The sequence below is a fragment of the Pinus tabuliformis genome, chromosome 3_1 (genome assembly GCF_031772625.1).
Source record: "Pinus tabuliformis cultivar Carrire ecotype Pingquan chromosome 3_1, CPIR1, whole genome shotgun sequence".
Lineage (NCBI taxonomy): Eukaryota > Viridiplantae > Streptophyta > Pinopsida > Pinales > Pinaceae > Pinus > Pinus tabuliformis.
The window spans coordinates 935,363,513-935,386,539 of NC_142301.1; the positions used below are offsets into that span (position 1 = coordinate 935,363,513).

The 23,027-nt window shown below is 36.1% G+C and overlaps 1 protein-coding gene and 1 pseudogene across 1 annotated transcript; both read left to right on the forward strand.

Annotated features, from left to right (window-relative positions):
• Positions 1-5,174: 5,174 nt before the first annotated feature.
• On the forward strand, positions 5,175-6,033 carry LOC149190842 (uncharacterized). Its single transcript, XM_089410602.1, has one exon. It carries the CDS (start codon positions 5,443-5,445, stop codon positions 6,031-6,033), a length of 591 nt encoding a protein of 196 aa, XP_089266728.1. The 5' UTR covers positions 5,175-5,442.
• Positions 6,034-7,391: 1,358 nt separating this feature from the next.
• Positions 7,392-9,985, forward strand: LOC149190843 (uncharacterized; annotated as a pseudogene).
• Positions 9,986-23,027: the final 13,042 nt, after the last annotated feature.

Here is a 23,027-nt window from a genome sequence, read left to right on the forward strand (position 1 = left end):
AACTTGTGAGATATCAAACTTTCCGTTGTCATCCATTGTCAGGTGAAAACTCTATTTTTCTCACGCAAAAAGTTTGAGAATTGACGATACAATAATAAGATAATATGAATAGTATTATAATAAATCATTGATATTGGTTCCATAAATTTTTCTCACTGATTTCTCACTAGCAATGCCCAAAAAAAACAATTCATTCAATTTTTAATGGTTCTCAACAAAAGAGGTATGTTTCCTCATAGTTCTTAAAATAAATAAATTTATACTTAGTGAACTGATATCAAACTTCTTTTAGGCTTTACCAACATATGAATACAAATCATGTCTACAAATGCATTCCACTTAAACAAAACTATCGACATCTCTTTGCACCTTTTGCGGAAATTGCTAGTTATATTACATGAGAAATGATTCACACGGAGAGGTAGTAAGAGAATGAAGCGGAAGCTATGATCTCACTGTGATGAGGGTTTCTTATTCGTTTCCACCTCGATTTAGGTGACTCCATCATGCTTGGTGATCTTTGAGTTTCATTTTAGTTCTTAAGAGAGTAGTGGTTGTCTTACCTTGGGGCAATCCAATAAATCTCAATCCCTTAGTGTAGATTCAAGGGTTTTTTGGAAAATACTGGGGGGGGGGGGTGAATCAGTATTCCTTAGCAATTATCACTTTTAAATCTTTTCAGAGCATTAGATAATCTTCAATTATTATTAACGTTTATGCAGTAATAACAGTAAATAAAAGAACACATAGGCATAAAGATTTTAGATGGAAAACCCCCTCCGGGTCAAAAACCTCCAAACACTTTTCTAATAAATTCTTTAATCTTCAGCCCCAACTAAAATGAAAGCAACAAATTCCTAGAATTATAGAAAAACATTCTTCTCCAGCTCCCACTGAATGGACGCTCCAATGCCCGAGATTCTTCAGTAGTCAACTGAACAGATGCCCCAACACCTAATGAGATACAACTCACCCTAACACCACCCTACCACCCTGAAGTTTTCACAGGCTTGAACCTGTTGGTGACTTCATGCACCAATCTAACACCATCCTACCATCCTATAGAAGAATAAAAGAAGAATGGACTCCCGTACTAGGGAAAATGGTCCACTTTACAATGATATAGAATGATGTAGAAGAAGAAGACACACAAGACCATAACCCCAACTATGACACAACCCCCTAATGATGATCCTAGACCTCCCAACACTGCCTCTTCAACCCTTGGTAGATAGACACTCATACAAATTTTACAATGACTCTATACAATGATACTTTTACAATGTCTGTATGCAATGCTGCCCACTTGAAGACTTCATGTGGTGAACTTCTTGCTGCTTTTCGGCACCTTGATTGCTTCTCTTGTCATGCTACCCTTTCTCACTCTTTAGAACAGTATATTATGCATTGAGCCTTCTCTTGATGAATATATAATACCTGCAAAAAGTCTTCAAGGAAATACCCATGACATGATAATAGCAAAACTTACCCCATCCTGTAGAGCATATGTCAGTGCTAAACAAAAACAACAAATTAGAATACAAAGAACCTAATGCAATTAAGAGATGAGCATGCATATATAAAATATACTTACCTGTAGCTTACCTCTGCTGCATCATTTTGCTGCACCTTGCTCTTCGCTGCCCTAGAAAGTCTTGGTTCTTTGCACCCCTTGACAACACTTGATTAGTTTTTTCTTTCCATCTAGGAGCACAATATTCAATCTGATGTATCTTTGTGATTTCAGATTCCAATATGTGATCTTCGGTCCTTTAGTATCCCTTTGAGTCTTCTTTCCAATGCCATAGGTCTGATCCAATTTAGACTCTTCAAGACAAAGCTATGCTCAATCTCTCACAATGACCTAATTATGGACTAGTTCATTAGAACGAACTTGTACGACGTGCCACGTGTCACTGTTTCTTCCTTAATCTCTAAAATTGATACAACAAAAACTATAGTCCGTGCACTATCCGCCACTTTTTATAGAATTCCAATCCTCTTCTCAGAGAGAGAGTTATGACGATTTTCCCAAGGTCACTTCTTTGAGATGAAATTTGGCAGCCTGCAAAAACCCTAACTTCCACAGATCATATCTCCAAAAATATAGTGAACCAAGATCTAAAATTCGGTCATGACGTTCATCAGGATTTTGAATCAAATGGGTTTTAATTGCAGAATTTAATACTTCACAGAAATGAAGTTATAGTGAATATGCCACAATCACTACATTTGGAGGATATATGAGATTTCTTTTTATAGAGTTGAAAGTGGCTTCTATAGAGAATGTTGGAGGGATTTTAGGAGCTTAAAAAATTATTAATTAATGACTATTCAATGACCAAAACCAATTATGAGTGCCATGCCACAACCCCATAGGGTTTTAGCCCACTAACTGGGGTTACTAACTTCAAACATGAATATCTCTCAAACCGTGAAGAATTACTTGGCATGCCATATATCAACGGAAACATCTCGACGAGTAGAATCTATCTAGAAGATCCTTGACTAAAAATAGAGTAATTTGTCAAGTCAAAATTCCCTTGCAAGATCAGGGTAGCCCTTGGTGCTGCTTGGGTTGACATCAATGACAACCTCAGATCATCTTTAGATCAACATGGTTTTCTTTGGGTGTTTTTTTTTGGGGGGAGGGGGGGGGGGATTATATCTCTAAAGATAGAAAATGTTTCAAACAGTTAGATGCCATTTCTAAGATGGTCTTAGGTTCTTCTATGTCACCTAGGAATATTTTTATCTTAAAGGAAAGAGGATTAATAGGTAAATTTATAGGACTTTGTGTAATGCCCCACTTAAATCTTATCCTGCAAATTTTATTAATGTTTACCTTATATGAAAATATTGAGAAATATTGGTCTAATATAAAATTCATGATTTCTATTATTCAAATTCACAACTTACCTTCTCAAATTGAATCTTAGGAAGGATATGATCTCCTTCCATTATTTCAAATAATATGTGTATTCATCTCACATTCCCCAATGTACCCTCACATTTGCTAGGGAGAAGACATGGTCCTCTCCAACTCATTATCAATATATATATTCATCTCACATTCCCCAATGTACCCTCACATTTACTAGGGAGAAGACATGGTCCTCTCCAACTCATTATCAATATATATATTCATCTCACATTCTTCAATGTACCCTCACATTTACTAGGGAGAAGATATGATCCTCTCCATATTACATTTCACATTCCCCAATGTACCCTCACATTTACTAGGGAGAAGACATGGTCCTCTCAACTCATTATCATTATATATTTTCATCTCACATTCCCCAATGTACTCTCACATTTACTAGGGAGAACACATGATCCTCTCCATATTACATCTCACATTCCCCAATGTACCCTCACATTTACTTGGGAGAAGACATGGTCCTCTCCATTTAATTATCAATATATATATTCATTTCACATTCCCAAATGTACTTTCAGATTTACTTGGGAGAAGACATGTTCCTCTTCCATTAATTTCCCAATTTTATATTCATGTCACATTTCCAAATGTACTCCCAACTTTACATGGGAGAAGAGAAGTCAACTGTAAGGATGGATGAGAAGTTAATGACATTGATGAGAGGTGGTTGAGATGGAGAAGAGAGGGAGGGTATAAAAATGGGATGGGGAAGGGAGAAAAAGGGGGGAGGTGGGGGCCTTGCTTATGATTTTGGGGGTTGATTGTAATTTTAGGATTTGTTGTGATTTTTGGAGACCTTAGGAACCTGTGGAGGTTTCTTGGGTTGTTGAGAGGAGGGAAATATTGTTCATCTTGGTCTGGATCATTCATCTTGGACACACACATTACATCTGGTTGGACTTGGGCTCGGAGGGCTAGGGAACTTGTGGAGGTTTCCTGGGCTAGGGATTATTTCCTAGTTGGCTGGGAGGTAAATCCAGTTGGGTCAGTTAAGAGGAGCGTTCAACATGAGCAACAGCTCAAAGGCATCTACACCAGTCACTAGTACATGTATTCTTCTATAGATTACTCAGGTAAATTTATTAAAATGAAATGTTCTCCATAAGTTATAAGGACTAGAATGTAAATGGTAAAACTTTATTTGTTTAAAAGTCTTGTAAGAAAAGTAAACTATTGTCTCTTATTGCATTTAAATTCATCAGAAATAGATCTATTAGAAGACCATAGGATAGGGCTCTCACACATGGTATCAGAGCTTTGGTTCAAAATCTGGACCCAAAGCCCACTAAATAGCTATTCCATAATCAAATTTCTTTCTAAATAGTTGAAAATCTAGAAAATTAGAATTTCAAAATGTTTCAACAGTAGTTCAATGGCATAGTGCCTAGGGATATGACAACACATGTTTGTGGAAATCAAGAAATCAAATTTGTTGAGGTGTCAATCTGTCTTGCACAACAAACGAACTCTTGCATTCAGTAAAATGTGTTTAATACCATGAGTGTGTTTAATACAATTATGACTTATTTTATGAAATGTGTTGTCTGAAAAACAATAAATATAAACATTCATAACGTTTTTTTTTAATGGGAAGACAACTTGTTGAGGGTGTACACTGCATATGTTTTTGCTTCTTTTGGGTACAATTTTCCTATGAACTAAATATTACTATACAATTAGAAAATGAATCGAGAGAAGTATAGTACAATCGGTTGAACACACTTGCATGGTAATAGTATCAGTACATGAACCGATTTTGAATATGCTGGAGTTTGTGCTTGAATCCTTATATCCCGGTGCTAGTAGTCATCTTGTAAGCGTATACTTTCCAGATAACTCTGCTTTGTCTTTATCATTCTTATCAGTTTGTTTTTATTCCCCTCAAATTGTGTGGTACTAGTGTGTTAGTGAGCTTTATAATTTGCTCTGCCCCCCACCTCTAGAAAGTGCCATGGGTCATGAGATAGCTGTGAACACAAAATCATGAACTTGTAAACTGTTAGTAACATGGGAAGAACATGGCCGCCTAACACGTTCTGAGCCCTAAACTTTACTAACTCAAAATCAAAACAAAAATCGTGGCCTAACTCGTTTCCATAATTGGTGAAATGGTTTTTTTAGTATTTGCTGGTTTATTTGTAATTGAAATTTCATATCATAGTATTTATCATCAGTTGTGATCTTTGTTTTAGAAATAGGTTTCAATTTTGTGGCTTTGTTGGTAATAGGATGGAAGATTGAATTACTACTCTGGTTGTGGTTGTCTGAGCCGGTTTCGACACCAGTTTTGTCCATTCCTTTCCCTTTATCATTTTAATTCTATCAAACCAGAACTGCATTTGCACATAAAAGGTCAACGCCTACGAGATTCAGGTCCTTTATTTCCTGAACTATTTACCCTGTGCTTCATGTATTTGATCTTTGATGGATTCTAAAAGATCACCATTCCAAAGTTAAGCATATCTTCAGATAATCATACTCCTCTGGGATGTCCTCTTATGATGACTAGAGGAAATGAAAATGAAAATGAAGATGTGAGGGATACTGAGCCCATTTTATCTCGGGAAACTGTTGCTTATAGTGATAATAGGGACAACTCCACAAGTGAGGACGAATTATTATTGGGTGATATAGCCCTTGTACATATGGGTCTTAAAATTACTGGAAGTAGTGACGAAGACAATGAATCAATAAATGTAGACCAACCACAATGCCAGATTTGCCTTGATACTGGAGGTGAATATTTGATTGCACCATGCTGTTGCAGAGGCACCCAAAAGTTTGTGCACAGATCATGTCTTGACTACTGGAGGGCGGCCAAGGAGGGATTTGCTTTTGCCCACTGTACTGAATGTAGGGCAATGTTCTATTTGTGTGCAAATGTACCACCTGATCGATGGTGGTCAAGGTTGAAGTTTCAACTTCTTGTTATAAGAGATCACACAACCATTTTCATTGTCGTTCAAGTGGTTGTTGCACTCCTGGGCATGCTTGTCTACAAATTTTATGGTGAGGAACTTAGAGAAATGTTTGGCTATGAACAACACCCTTATGGCTTCTACTTACTGGCAGGTATGATCTCATTATGAGTATCTATATTAGGCTGAATTGAATAATAGTCTAAGATGCTGGTGCATGACATGTTAAAAAATAAAGAAATAAATACAGTCACGTCTTCAAATAACAAAAGACAGGTAATGAGTCTGGACATTACAACATGAAAAGCCAATTGTAAAATAGAAAGGAATCTTGTGGCTAAATATGCAATATGCTTATCCTTTGTTGAAGAACTGCCGAGATTTAGAGTGGGAGCACAGTTCTATCTTTTTTCCTTGGCCTGTTATCAAGCTCAGGGGGCCACATTTGTTCCTCTTTATAGTCCCTTTTTGCAACTTTCTGACATGAGGGATATCAGTGATCATTCATATAGATAGTTCATTACCTCCTTTTATGTTTAACATTAAATCATATTGCAGTATTCACAACAACTGTAAAGTGTGCCTTGTTAGAGAAAGGGATGTTTACACATTAGTAGAACGAGAAGTTTACACGTTAAGTTCATATTAAGGAGCTGAGTGGCACTACCAAGGAATGCATTGACCAGAACAATTTAATCAGGTCCCAAAGCATTCATTGCGAATGCATTGAATTTTGAAGCCATAATGGAGAAAGATGAACAGCTAAATAGACGCTAAATAGACGAGGGCAATAGAGAGACGGGCCAGGAAATTGTAGTTCTATGATTTGGGTAAACGAGGAGAATTCTAGTTTCCCGTTGCCTGCCATATATATGGAAGCAACGCCGTTGTTATTTTTGTCTGTGGGGTTTTGCTTCAATGCTCACTTTGCAGACCAATTTTTTTTTAAGACGAAGTGATTGATAAGAGGAAGTTGACAAGGTCCTCCTCTACTCTGCTCTACTCCATCAATTGGACAATGTGCATTTTAAGGTTAAATGGGTTGTGCAGGATGTTGGCTAATTAGCTCTAATTGGGAGATGGATGAATGCTGAGATATGCTGAGGCCTTCTAGAAAGGGATTTTTCCACTTAAAATTTAGATTAAGGAGCTTCATGAGAGACTTGTTTCGAGTGGCTGTCGTGGGTGTTTTCAACCATGCTAGGAATTAAAAAGTATAGGTTTTGTTCTGGATTCAAAAAGCATTGAGAGGGACATTGATTTAGCGAATTTGGGGTTTGACATTGTCATTAGGGCTTTCACTGTTATGTAGCTTTTAGTCTTAGTGCATCTGAATTTGAGCTCCTTCATCACCTCCTCCATGGAGAATTTCCAATGCTTTTACACAAAGTTTTTTTTTTGGCATCTCTCTTTGGACATGTTCTGCAACCCACAAGGCTCGAATATAGGCACTTATGAATGCCAGTGTCTGTGAAACATGGGGCACATGATATTCTCCATTGAAATGGTTTGGATTTGGAGGTGTATAAATGGGGGTTCAAATACCAGAGATGGTGTCATATTCTACTTCTTGGATTGGTGACTGAGGAACTGAAGTGCTTCAAGCTCAACAACACGAATGCTAATTATCAAGTTATCAGGACCCATTGACGGATAATTGTAATATGTTCAAGAGGAAATGAGCCCTTGGCTTTCTATTTTTTGTGATTACTTTCGGCCTAAAGTCAGCCACTGCTACACTCTTTTATGTGCATAACTTGAAGTGAGCGGAGCAGACTGTTCGCGGGTCTCTGTTCTTGCTGTGGCTCTCGCCAAATAAGCTGTTTCCATTCATGCACTATTACAATACTGTAATTTCACGGTTTCTTCTCATGTGACTATTCAACTGCTAGTTGAGAGCAAGTGTCAGTATCTTTGCTAAGGACAGGTCCTCCTGGTATCTGCAGCCAAGCAAGAACTTCAGCTTTCTGGTTGGATCGAATTCAAGATGATTTTGGAGACATTTTCATAGCTGAATTAAATGTGAGGTAATTTTCCTTAACGTAGGACTTACAATGCCATCATGTAACATGTTTAATCCATTTCTTCAGTTACTCCATTGTAGCCCTGAATTGAGCTTCTTCATTGTCACCTTTTTCTATGTCCAACATTTTAGAGCATAATGTATAAGATGATAATATTTTGATTAATAATTTTTCCCAGTTTTCTATCAAATGAGAAATTGAGAAGTTTTCATCATTTATAGTTTTAGCTTAGAAACTACCTGGTTTAGCTATTGTTTATACAAGAATTTTGGGATTAAATTGGAGTTCTTGAATCGATACTAAGGAGTAAAAACTAGTAGCTCTATACAAAGTGAAGGATCCTGAAGTGAGAAAATTTATTCAGAAATGCTTGGCCACTATTTCTAGAAGGCTTCTTGTAATGGAGCTCTTAATGGACCCATTTCTCCAAGCTGATGAGCATGGCTTAGAATATTCCTTTTCTGTATTAGATTTCTACAGAGGTGATGTGGGGGAACTCGGCCCATTATTAAGAGAGCCTAACATTGAAGCTTTTCAAAATGTTCATCATAAAGCACGCCAAATCTAATGTTTTGTGCAAGTGTATAACAAGAATGGGATTTCTGCCCCCTATGAAAATTAGAAACACCAAAATGTTGTACATGTGCTCTCATGCTTTAGATGGGATAATATGTCTCACAACATAAATTTCACTATCAAAGGCAAGAAGGGAGAACATAACACAATGTTCTTAAAATATGAATTATGGACACAGAAGGTAATGAATTTTATATTGCACTAGTAAACCATGAACCTGCCAGCAGATCCTAAATCCTAACCCGACTAGCACATTGCATTTTAAGACTATTTATCTTTTCTACTTCTATCAACTAGCCCCTAGTCTATTTTTTTCACCCATGTTAATGTTACAATATTCAATACATCTTGCAAGATGCATCTGCATATATATATCTATTTCTTTTTTGATGTGGAAGAGGATACAACCATGAGTTTTGCTTGCAAAATTGTTGTTGAACTTGACCTTGTTGATTAAGACGTTACAAAGATTACAAATTACATTGATAAAGAAATCCTTGATTTGGTACTTGATTGGAAAGCAAGGGTAGCAATAGATGATGACCACTCTTTTTATGGGCACGACAATTCCACTTACAAAACAAGTGAAACTTGTTGGTGGAATTATAGCGATCACCTCTTTAGTATCTCTTCTTAGGGTTCTTTGATGGAATACCCAAGGTCTCATAACTATGTTGACAAGAAGTCAGAAATAATGCCTTTTACTTGAGTTGAATGTGTAGCCATGCATGATTGCTTTGAAGGAGTGACATTGGAAGTTGATGCAAACAAATTTTTCTTCATATGTGGAAGAGAAATATTGTACAATTTCAATCAAATCATTGGATGTTCTTCATCATGATTAGGTCAATGGAGAGGATCTAGTTTCATCCGTATCTTTAATGTCACATGGTTCAAGGGATAACAATTTTGAATATTCTTGATCACGTCTAATATCCTGAAGCACTGGTAACACAGAGGATGTATTTTGATGAAAACCTACAAATCCTCTAGAAAAGATAGGATATGTAGATAAATTTGGAGAATGTTGGAGCCATGGAATATTTGAAGGGTTTAACCCTATTAATGATTGTCACTGTCTTAGGTCTATCTAGAAACCTATGTTTCGGGCTCAGATGACTATCATCAGTAAATGTTTTATCTAGTAAAGTTGAAGATTCCACTAATAAAGAACCACGATTATTAGCAGTGAAACATTAGAAGGCACTAATGGAACTCTAGAGAAGACATGGGCATTCCCTCTTAGAAAAAAAAATGATTTTAAAAACAAAAGATCTCTCAAACATCTTTAGATGAGAATAAATTTAGTCATGAAATGCATTTTTAAAATTAAAAAGGAAGTCAATGGGCAAGCTGGCAGAGTTGGTATATTAGGAAGGGTTTAGGAGTTTGTAGCCATTAAACAACTTGGTTCTGATGTTTAGGGAAGAAGACTTTCCAGCATTGGCAGTCATATATTATCACTTAAGGATCTAGTAGCTAGTTATGATTTTCTAGGTCTAAGGAAACTTGCAATTCACTAGTTATATATCTGTTAATTGCTCATATAACCACCTGCAGAGATAACTTATTGATATGAAAATATCCCTTCAAGAAGTGATCTTGTTATGAATAAGTATTAAAATAATCCCATTGCATTCTATTAATAATTAGTGATATTTAGTTAGGCTATAGGTCCTTATGTGGATATCTGGCAATTGGAGATATAGAGATAATTAGATTGCACATTTAGTTTCCAAGTCTTCTACCTATTCCACTAAATTCATGTTAGTTAGTTTGGGTTTCATGCTTCTAAAACCAATCCTAGAAATTGACACAAAGAAAAATATCTTCACCCTTTTTTTTTGCAAAGACTGTTTCTTAGCCTGAAGTGCTGCACTTTCTTCTCTAAACAGTTTATTTTCAAGAGCGTCTTGTTGGAAACCTATCATTCGAGAAGTAAAGTTTCATTTTGAGATTCAACCTGACCTTTCAATTATATTTTCATTTTGTGCAAAAACAACCCAACATTTTATAGAAAATACAAAGTTTTGATTGTTAACAAAGGTAAAGTTGAACCCAGCTCAAACATATAGTCATCCAAGTGAAAATCTTAAATTAATGGGAAAGTTTATTAGAAAATAATGTGCTTGGAGTTTCTCAATGGTTTGATTGCATTTTGTAATTTCATAGTTTTGAGAGGCAACTTTTTCTTGTATACAACCCGTAGCTTCTTGAGCCTTTAAATGATAATCCTCCAAAGAAGCACTACAATTTATTCAGATATACCTATTGCCAAATGTAAAAGTAGACAGGTTGAACACTAAACTGCTTTGTTATACATATTATAAATTAATCAGTTTCTTTGTTGACAAATTCAAAGAATGTGCCTCCAGTAATCGTTAAGAAGGTATGCTAGGAGTTCAAATGCACTAGTCAGGACAAAGGCTATCAAATTGTGTTTTAAATTTTAAAATTTAACTATTCTTCTCCTGCACAATGGCTTCATTAAGGAGAACATTGGTAGAATAAAGTAGATTAAAGTGAATGATGCTAATAGATAGGTTAGATTTAATAAAATGTCTAAAGACCTTTTGAGACAATTTTCAAAATGCTCATTTAGAGTCTTAATATTGTTCAATACAGTTAGAAAAGCTGTAATTGCATGATTTACACTTTACACTTATATAGATGATCTTGGTTCTTCAAAAAATGGGTGGCTTTTTTTATTTTATTATTATAGTGGAGTACTATATGATGATGCTTTAGAAATGATGAACTAAATAATGGTCAAAGTTCTGACTTGAAAAAAAGGAGATGGCATTTCGGATCCCAAGTTGGTTATTTTATGTTCGGGTCACTCTAGAAATTTCACTCATCAATTCAGAAGCCTATATTTTTAAGGCTTAGGGCTGGATGCATGTATGAATTCTTACTCTGCTAGCAAAGTGGGAGAACTGTAAGATAAGAGAGTAAACAAGAGACTTATAGCCTACTCATTTCACCACTAGAGATATTTTTATAAATAAATCTTATTCTGTATTCTAGAATCTAGATGCAATTCTGAGTGCATTACCTTCTTCACTACTAATCATAACTGTGACAATGAAAAGATCTACGTATTGGCTCCAAGGCTTGGTCTTCTTGATGTGGAAAGCCAAGACCAAAACTAACCACCAAAATAAATAGGCCTATGTTTATCAATTTGCAGCCCTCTAAATCTGCTTTGATAGTGCATAGAACTGTTGAAGTCCCGAAAATCGGGTCTACAACAAGGGGGATACCGCTCGGTCCAGACCTTGGTTGGCAGCTCCTTTTCCGTTTGGTATAGCGGGTCCGACTGGGGATATGGGACCAGTTTCCCAATATGTGTGTGTGTGTGAGAAAGATGGATATTTCTGTTTCTAACAGTTTCTAAATGGAATACTTCTACTCTAATTCTAATCTAATAATAAGGAAATTATATTCTAATAAACAGAAATATGTAAATCTATACTAACCCGGGGTGAGATCTTTCTTCTATGCGATCTAAAATGATTTCAAACAACAACTGGTAATAAAGATCATTCAGATGTTATGAGAAAAGAGTTCAATAAAGATGAACCACTTCGTATAAAAAGTTAGACGAAACAGTTGTGAAAAATATATCGCATAATGAGCTATTCATACACTAAGCATAAATAAATAGCTATCACCGTACAAAAGTGCCAAATGATAACTCAGGCATTCATACATTAATATATAAATAACTGAACTGAAAATCACTCTAACACAAGGCAGAAATAGTTAAGAGATAGAAATACCATTTATAACTAGTCCTACTCATGAGCTTCAAGTGATAACGATTTATCTCTTCTTGATCAAATATCTACTAAGAGTACAAAAGTGCAACATCAGTAGCAGATATCAAATGCAAACATCAATAAATCATGTTCCATTCATTCATCAAAACCTCCATAGAGGGTACAGAAGTGCATGTTCTGGGGATAAGTTTTTGATAAATTTCAGGACCCTTCTCTAAATGCATGAGAAGGGTTTAAATACTACTAACTAAATCTAAAAATAAATTATTACAAAAATATAGGATGCGGTTTAAATGACCGTCCTCTTTTCAGGAAAATAAAACAAAATTAAACTAAAATTGAATCTAAAATTAAACTACTTCTGTATTTGGTCCTTGAAATCGCACGCATGCAGCATCTGTTTGAGAAGAGTCGGCTGGCCGACTTCTGATTTTAGCTGAGCTGAGAAAATAGAATCGACGAGAGCTGGCGCCATATTTTCGGCCGAATTGATGATGCACTTAATAGTCATCCACTGGCTATGTGGCTTTACCAAGTAAGCCCAGTAATAATCCCAGTTCAACTTGGTTAACCCTTGGATTGCTTGTGCCTTTTCTTGGGCCTTCTGTTTCCAATCTGCCTGTAGTTGTTGTGTGTTAGGTAAATATCCTGGAGTGGTCTCTGTGATCAAATTTGCCCTGTGCAAATTTTCATTTACACAATCAATAATACTGCTTGCTGCCGTGGCTGCTCCTTCTGCTGCTTGCTCTGCCTCTCTGATTTGCTCGTCCCATTTGTTAAAGAGCATTTCTTTATGATTTTCATTTATCCTTGGTGCACCTGCTCTTTTTCCTTCGTCTGTTTCTTGCCAAGCCAAATATTCAGTCACCCGTTTATCAATTAGATCATAGTCACTTCGTAAATCTACCACTTGATTAGTGGTTTTATCACTTATTTCACAATAATAGCTCCACTGTGATATCCGTTGGCCCAATGTTTCTTGCTGATGTAGTAATTGTTCATTCAAGGAAATGGACTCTGTGATAAATTCTGTGAGTTTAGGATTGTCCTTGTGCATCTCCTGTAGATCCTGTAACTGCTTTCCTTTTTCATCCAAACTTTTCTGATATCCTATCTGCATTTGCTGGAAGTCCTGTTGTAACCTCTCAAGCTGTTTCTGTGCTTCATTGTTGGCGTTAGCTTGTTGCAACTGTTGTTGCAATACTTGTATCTGGTCTTCCCTTTCTTTTAGCAATTGCTGTACCTCAGATGCTTTATCAATAGTTGCAGAGGCATATGCTCCTGCGATTTGAGATAGTTTGGTGAGATTTTCAGTAGGATTGCTAGTGGGATCTTGCCACAGGACATCTAATTGTTCTGCGTCTTGAGGGAGCACGTTTTCCAATTTCCTTTTCTTCCTTTGTCTTCTTACTACTGCTTTGTGCTGTGGGCTATAAAATACATCAAGGGGAGGAATTTCTTCTATTTTGAGCATAAGCTCAGAGGATGGGGCAATAGGGATATGCTCCATATCTGAGATATTGCTAACTGTTCTTGTGACTACTTCTTTTGTTACCTGTGCATCGCTCACAGGTGTTTTTATGGTTTGCCCTTCAAGATTGATCAGGTCATTGAAGGTTTCCCATTCTTTATCTAATTCGGTTGTGATTGATGGCTGCTGAATGACGAGAGGGGGAGGATCTCTTTGCGGAGAGGCAATAACCTGTTGCTGTAGAAGTTCCATTGACTGGGCAGTATCTTTTACTGACCCTTCGCTCTTATCCTGTTCACTTACAGATCCTTTATAAGGTTCAGATGTTTCTTTTCCAGATTTGGATTTAGATTCGTTAGTTCCTTAACTTCCACTCAGACTAATGCTTGGAGTTGGTTCCCTTGTGGGTTTTAGGCGTAATTTCTCCAAAGGAACACTGGCCAACCTTCTTTCCCTATATATTTTAAACTTTTGAAATTCTTTTGGAGAGAATTGCAATTGGGCTGCATGCAGAATTTCTTCAAGTGTGCTTTTCTGTTGGAATATATCATCAAATAAATCCTTTTCTCCAGAGAACACCTTTATCTTGACTGCAGTGGTGAAATTCTGGGCAACCTCATTAGGGTCAAATGGTCTTTTTGAAAATTTGAATAACTGTAAACACGTCATATTATTTACTTTTGTGAATGCGTGGCCTACATCAAATAGCGAAAAGGCCCCACAGGCTACAGGAAACTGTGGCCATATAGCCTTCTTTTTGTCCTTCAAATCTTTAGTTAGACTGCCTTCCCCACAGGTTTGATAGGCAATCTCTCGAGCTAATAGTTTATTAGGGATATATAAAGGTAGGACATGAGGAGAAGCAGAACTTCCAAATACCCTGACATAAGTAAACAATTCCTCCCCGAACCATCTTGCGATAGGGAGGATGTCTACCTCTGCTTCAGGAGAGCATCTCGGAGCGTCTTTATCATACAACATTCTGTACAAGGGCAGCATAATTCCATGACAAATCTGGTAAAAGTATGGAGTGAACTTAGAGTCCCATAATTCTTTATGATAGACATGAATAGGTAAGGGGTCTTGAGTTGTCCACTTCCAACCCATTACAGGAAACTTAGAAACATAACATATCGCATCCATTACATACGCTGATAGGTAAAAAGGAGGATAGATTCTCTGAGAGATAGTTCTTTTAGATCGGTAACTTACAATGGCCGTGACTAGATTTTCAAATAAGATTTTGGCCCAATCTACAATTGTGGCATTTGCGGCAGCATCCAATAACAGTGGCCATTCAGATGAAAATTTGTTGATATTTGGCATCCCAAACAATCTACATAGCATGGCAGCAGCAAAGCAATATGGGGAGGTGAGAGAACCAGTACTGTACATACCGTGTTTATCTTTCTTCAGCGATTCGTCCCTCCTAGACCAGTCTTTGGTGGTTTCTGCCAGGTCCTGATTTTCTTTTGCAAATTTTTCCATACACTGCTTGTTATAAGTTTCCTGTGGCTTCGGTAAATGATACATGAGCCTTAAATCCTGTGTAGCAAATGAGCCGATAAGTCCCTGACCATGAGTTTTAAACTCTCTGTTTCTGATTTCTGCGTTGTCCAGTATCCACTTCACCATGTCTGTGTATGGGAGAATTTTGGGCCTTGCTGCTATCCGGTGCAAGAATGAGCAGGCTAGCTCTGTAAGGGATGCTTCAGAAGAACCATTTGAGCCTGCGGTAGCAACTACTTCCATTACTCTGGGATTCTCCTCTTCAAGCAGATTATACATGCCTTCCCATGTAGCAATTCCCGCGTCTCTGTTACAGGCCGTGTCTGTATACAGGGGCGCCATTTCCTTTTCTTCTGAGCTCGGGGCTTTGCTTTTCTTTCCCATTTTACCCTGCGTATTGCTTTGTATTGGCTTCTGTTCTCCGTTCCTGCAATTCACAAGTGAAGCGAAAATGAATGACAAGGAAGGGTGATAGGAAAGTTTTAAATGCCGCAGACACATCAAGTATACCACCTTACGTGAGATGATTTTTTCGATAAGCACGAACCCATATTCCATTAATAACTGACAACTACCTTATTTATTAGCATTAAAGCGCATAACCAGGTGTCAGCTTAAGGAAAATACTTTTCTTGAATAACGTGCCCGAAATATCTGCGATGGAGCGATTTTGTGATTCGCTTTCGCAATATCGCAGATCGCAATCTTGCGAAATGATAACATCGCAAAGTTGACTTCTCGTTACATCGCATTATCGCATTGTCGTTGATATCGCGAGATCGCAATATCACAGTATCACAATATCGCAATATCGCAGGAATATTATGTATGCCAATCTTTGTTAACCTGTTTTCTGCGAAATGCGATCTTGCGATCGGCGCCATCACATATCGGCAAATCAACGAGTTTCGTTGTAAGTTGTGCTGTATGCGATGCGATATTTCATTATCGCACATCGCATTCTCGCAATTTTGGAGTTTGGCTTGTAAGGTGTTCTTTTTTGCGATGCGATATTCCTAAGGAAAGATTTGTGTCTTACCTTATCATAAAACTTAGATTTTTATGAATTTTCAAGGGGGCTTTCTAAGCTTCTGATGGTAATTTTATTCGAAAAAAGAAATTTAAACACTACTTTGATTTTTATTTTTTTTTTTAATTTTTTGCTAAGGGTCCCCACTTATTTAGTATTAGGAATTATACTAAATAAGAAGGGGGGTTGTTTCTGGCCACAACAAGAACCAATGGTAATTTTCCTATTCATCTTTTGTATGTTTAAATATGAATTGTTGTACCTAAGTTCCCATGCTCACACCTTGTTATTAGATGCCAAAAGTACACAATCGTGTGCTAGTTATTAGTTTGTGAAAGAAAGCACGAGTTTTTCCCACACTAGCAAATTCCAGAACAACATATACAAGCTGTTAGTATAATAGTCCTAGCTGTTAGTATAATAGAACAACATATACAAGTTGTTTTGCAGTTCCATGTTATTTATTTATGAACATTATGTAATATTGATGCATTTGGTTTGACACATAAAACTACTTATATGAATCAATTGATAGATTTGATATTGATGATAGAAATGGTTGATGTATGGCCTACATGTATGACTCACTTAGTGATGGATTATCTAGTGCGTAACTTGTCATAATTATTTTGGTTCATATATAGCTCAAGTGGATATGATTTATCTAATGAATGAGGTAGTGAAATTATGATTGTTTCCAGTATGAACCACAAAATTGACACGTGGATACTAGACTTGATGATGTGATGATTATACATCTTGTTGTTATATAAATGCATGAATGAGAGCTAACCTGCAGGGGGAATAAACTATATGATAGCCGAGATCTACTCTTCCATTGAGGGAAGGTCGAGACATCTCATGGGGAAGGTATAATGTACATTGTTATACTACATTTGGTATCTACTTGATATGCACTCTTATACAATGAGTAAAATGCAAATGACAGGTGGCAAGACGACCTGACTGGATTATTCGATGACAAGTCCAACCATCTCTGTAGTGTGGTCCGTGTTAGGGCGTTGACCCTAGTTGTGAAGGAGGGGTGGAGGCATTTCCCACCATGTATCCTCTGAAACCTGGAATCGTGGGAGGGCAGTGGTGGACACGCTCCCCTAGACTTGTGATGACGATTGCCAGTTGCCTGCTAGGGAAGTTAGGTCGACATAGTCGATGCTTCCACCATGTCGGTTTTATCAATGGTTAGTATGGCCGTTGCCACTGATAAAGCAACAGAGGATGGATAGGGTGGGTATGGAAGTAGGTAAGGATGGATAGGGGGATATAGATTAGTTGGAGACAATTGATGGGAAGTAATATCATTGTCTGACTTATCAAATTTTATTGCTATAACTCTCTCTGATTTTCTATGCTTTCGAATTCCTTGTATCTTTTCATTCTAACTTCAGGATGAAGTTTTTTGAAGGAGGGGTGTATGTAATTCCCCACTTAAATCTATCATGCAAATTTTATTAATGTTTACATTATTTGAAAATATTGTGAAATATTGGTCTAATATAAAATTCATGATTTCTATTATTCAAATTCCCAACTTACCTTTTCAAATTGAATCTTAGGAAGGATCTGGTCTCCTTCCATTATTTCAAATAATATGTGTATTCATCTCACATTCCCCAATGTACCCTCACATTTACTAGGGAGAATACATGGTCCTCTCCAACTCATTATCAATATATATATTCATCTCACATTCCCCAATGTACCCTCACATTTACTAGGGAGAAGACATGGTCCTCTCCAACTCATTATCAATATATATATTCATCTCACATTCTCCAATGTACCCTCACATTTACTAGGGAGAAGACATGATCCTCTCCAACTTATTATCAATATATATATTCATCTCACATTCCCCAATGTACCCTCACATTTACTATGGAGAAGACATGATCCTCTCCATATTACATCTCACATTCCCCAATGTACCCTCACATTTACTTGGGAGAAGACATAGTCCTCTCCATTTAATTATCAATATATATATATATATATATATATATATATTCATCTCACATTCCCAAATGTACTTTTAGATTTACTTGGGAGAAGACATGGTCCTCTCCCATTAATTTCCCAATTTTATATTCATGTTACATTTCCAAATGTACTCTCAGCTTTACTTGGAAGAAGAGAATTCAACTGTAAGGATGAATGAGAAGTTAATGACATTAATGAGAGGTGGTTGAGATGGAGAAGAGAGGGAGGGTATAAAAAGGGGATGGGGAAGGGAGAAAAATGGGGGAGGTGGGGGCCTTGCTTATGATTTTGGGGGTTGATTGTAATTTTAGGATTTGTTGTGATTTTTGGAGACCTTAGGAACCTGTGGAGGTTTCTTAGGTTGTTGAGAGGAGGGAAATATTGTTCATCTTGGTCTGGATCATTCATCTTAGACACACACACTACATCTGGTTGGACTTGGACTCGGAGGGCTAGGGAACCTGTGGAGGTTTCCTGGGCTAGGGATTATTTCCTAGTTGGCTGGGAGGTAAATCCAGTTGGGTCAGTCAAGAGGAGCATTTAGCAGGAGCAGCAGCTCAAAGGCATCTCCACCAACCACCGGTACAGGTATTCTTCTATAGATTACTCAGGCAAATTTATTAAAATGAAATGTTCTCCATAAGTTATAAAGATTAGAATGTAAATGGTAAAACTTTTTTTGTTTAAAAGTCTTGTAAGAAAAGTAAACTATTGTCTCTTATTGCATTTAAATTCATCAAAAATAGATCTATTAGAAGACCTTAGGATAGGGCTCTTACAATTTGGCCCATTCCTAACACTTTTTTAAATAAACTACTAGGAATTGGGGTGGTCATAACTTTATTGCAATGTTTTATTGTGGTAAAGGTTTCATTATTTTTATTTTTGAAAGCAAATAAGCTAGGGATTTAATCTTCATATCTAGTCCTTACTTCATGGGCTCTAGGGGAATATTCCTATCTCACTAAATCCTTAATTTCAATATGAACATGGAAATCTATTCAACCCTCGTGTGGGTTATACTTTTTCATCTCCCAATTTTCTTTTGGGGCGAGGATACCTTCAAATCATTATAAACAAGTTGATTTCTTATGTAACCAATGTAGAGCCTAATGGTTGTATTTTCACTCACGCTAGAATATGCGTGGAAGTAGATTTTTATAAGGGATTGCCTGATGTGATTGAACTTGAATTGGAGGTTGGAGACATCTTTAATCTCTTGATTATGAGAAATTTCCTTTTAATTGTAACACTTTCTATAGGTATTAACACTTCGAAAAAAGTTGTCCAATCATAAAAAAATTCTCCATCATTTTCTAAGTTGAATCCAACTCCTTAGAAAAATAATGAGCATGATTTTAAGCAAGTTTCAAGAAAGAAAAAGAATCAGATTCCAAGGGGGTGTCAACCTCCCTCCAAGCTTGAACATCACTCTAATAATATATTTGAATCTCTGCAATCTCAGGGGGAAGTAAAAGAGGTTCAAGATCCCAAGCGACCATTAGCTCTAGTGTAATCAGAGAATACATATTCTTCAAGATAGGATGCAATTTCTGTTTAGGGTTCTTTAGATACTTCTCAAGAGAGGGCCCCGATATTAAAAAATAAGATTCACATGAAAAAAAGGAGAAAGAGAAGGAAAACAATAATGGCTTGTCCTCTCCATCTTTTTTAGAAGCGTTACAAAAAAAAACTTGTGTCCCTCCCCTCTTCTAACATGAGGCAAGAAATATCACAAAGAAAGAAATTCCATCTCTCAACAATCTCTAAACTCCTTTACATTTTGACCAATTCTTGATTATGCTCTATTTTTATATCATTTTGTGTAAGCAATTTGTAAGAATCTACTCTTTTAATAAGGAAGTAGTAAGATTAAGTTTTGGAAGGTTTACAGTTGGATCCTTTCCTTTTTCATTTAGATGGGGGAAGGATTGTTTTTATTTTGTCATCTATTTCTACTTTAAATTTCTAACACAGCCACTCCTTGTATCTCTCTTGTGTGCATTTGCAACAATTTTTTCTATATATATATTATAGTTATTGTTTAAAAAAAATGATTAACATATTTGTGCATATTTGTAACAAGTTTTTCACACACACACATCTTTATTAACCAAAAAGAGTATTTATATTATATAAATTCACAACTGCCTCATGACAAATACATCAAGAATTACATATCAACTTCTTCAAAATTTATATCATTTTCCTCTTATCCAAGAGACATGAATTTTTTTTCCTAAGGATCATATTGCTAAGAAACAAAAATGGTGCTTTTGTAGGTGTATACCTTATAAAATTTCCCCAATAGAACACAACATTTACAAAACATAAAACTACTGATTGATAATAAAGTCCTTGATGACTATGAAGATGATCTAATGAGCTGACTTGCATTGGGTTAAATTAAGTTTTGAGTTATTAGGCTCCATTAAGGGATAATCGCTGGCCTAATTTGGCCATTGATGCACAATTCTCCTACTTTCAATTTGCATCCATCATTAGCGAGCTTATCTGCTTCTTTGTTATGCTCTCGTAATACATGAAAGCATATTATTGATAGAACATGTTTTACCATTTTCCGTGCTCTTTTCATGATATTTTCTAGACATTTTCCTTCGACATTGATCCTTTAACTGAATGATACAAAAATAAGGAGGGCGTCTCCCAAGATTGTGAGCTCTTTTACCTACTTTTCTTTGGCAATTAAGAGACCCTAATAAAGATTGTGAATCTTTGCTTAATTATTTGTCATATGACCAAGTCCCCATGAGTACCTAAACACTTTGTCATCCTTGGGGCCATAAAGAGCCCCTCCCCTTCTTGCCACTCCTGGATTTCATTTGGATGCCCCATCAAAATAGAGAATCTATCCTTGTCTACTATTCTTCCAAGTTATGAATTCTACATATGCCATTCTAAGCTTCTAGCATTCCCCCATATTTTGCGAATTCCAACCTATAATTTGGTCATTATCCATACCTACCAATTTACTAAGCCATACTTGCTTTGGCTGATCCAACTCTTTCATAGGGGAGCTATGATCCTGCTTTTGAGATTCAAATTCAACACACAATGATAATGCTTTAATTGTAGTGCTTTGGGGAGGAGTACACTTGCTACTAAATATTGCATTATTCCTAGAAAGTCAAACTTTCTAGCAAATAATTTTGGGGATGGCTTCCCAATACATTTTTCAGAAGATGTTTTCATATAAGACTACCTTTGTAATTTTTTTCCTAAGAGGAGAAGAATTCTTGCAGAGCAGAGGGCCATTTGACCCTGCCGTGGAGAGGATATGTTGCCTCCATCCATACCTTTTTTGTATACTCACATTCCAAAAAAATATGAGAGATATCTTCCACTTTCTTCTTGCAGAGAGAGCATCTTGAGGGGCCATGGATGCCTCTCTTTCTAAGGTTCTCAGCTGTCAATATTTTCTTATGTGCAAGGAGCCAATTGAAGGAATTCACCTTTGGATTAGCATTAGTCTTCCATATTTTTTGCCAAATGATGAGCTTTGGAGGCACGCTGGACTGAAAGAGAAAATCTACATAGCCTTCCTTAATTGAATAATTTGAAGCATTCCAACTGATTTGATCTTCATCCTCCTTTCTCCAAGGCACACAACCTATCAACTATTCATGGAGATTGGTAGCCAAGTGATGGAGATTTGGTGGAACATTCCTTAAGTTCCAATTCATCCATTTTCCATCTTTGTCCCAATTGGAGATGTCAGTGAATGTAAATTTTCTTTGAGCACAAAAATATTCTCGCAACAACGCTTATATATCTTAATATGTATGTTTTTGTTTTTTGTTTTTAAGTTTGTTTGGATGTTTGATGTTTTTTTTGTAAGTTTGGTAGGACTACATCTTCATCATGTCCAACTTCTCACCCCAATTGGGGGGGATAACACAATATTTGAACACAAGATTTCCGGTTCAATGATACTTCATTTCCACGACCATTGCCAATTGAGCTACCCCAAGCGAACATTTGAATGTTTGAATTTTATTATTGTTATTATTTGTTATTTGGTTGTGTGAAGCTTTTGTTTTTAAGTTTATAATTTGTTTTAAATTTTATTTATTTTTTAATATTTTTTAAATCGTAAATTCTATATTAGTTTTTAAATTTATTTTTATTAATTTATTGATTTTTTTAATAATAATAATAATATATATGCTTTAAAAAGATGTTATTGATATAGTTTCTTTATTATTTGGGATTTGGTATTAAGAATTTGATTTCAAAGATACTAGTTATCAAGTTATAATTTCAAATATATATATATATATATATATATATATATATATATATATATATATATATATATATATTATTATTTATTTATTTATTTATTTTTATTTTTATTTTCTGGAAAAAATATTGTAATTTTATTTATAAAACAAAATTACATTTTTCAGATGCTCAAGAGCATTCAGTCATAACAATCTAAAAATTAGAGCTCATACAACCATTTATCAAAGATAAAAAATGATAAAAAATTACAAGATGAGGCTAAATGTGAAGTCACTTAGCTACCCTTTCTTCCTTTTTTCTTTTCTACTTTCCGCCAGCCTCCTTGATTTGGAGTAGCAGTTATGATTGCTAATTGATTCTCTTCTGCATTCATTGGGGTATCCTTGTATGAGTCCTAGCTCTTAGATACATGGAATCGTTTAAACCTCCCACCTCCTTTTGAGGGGGGTCTTCTTATCGTGCTGCATTGGGATTGCAATTTCGGTTGCTTCATGAGCTCTTTAGCT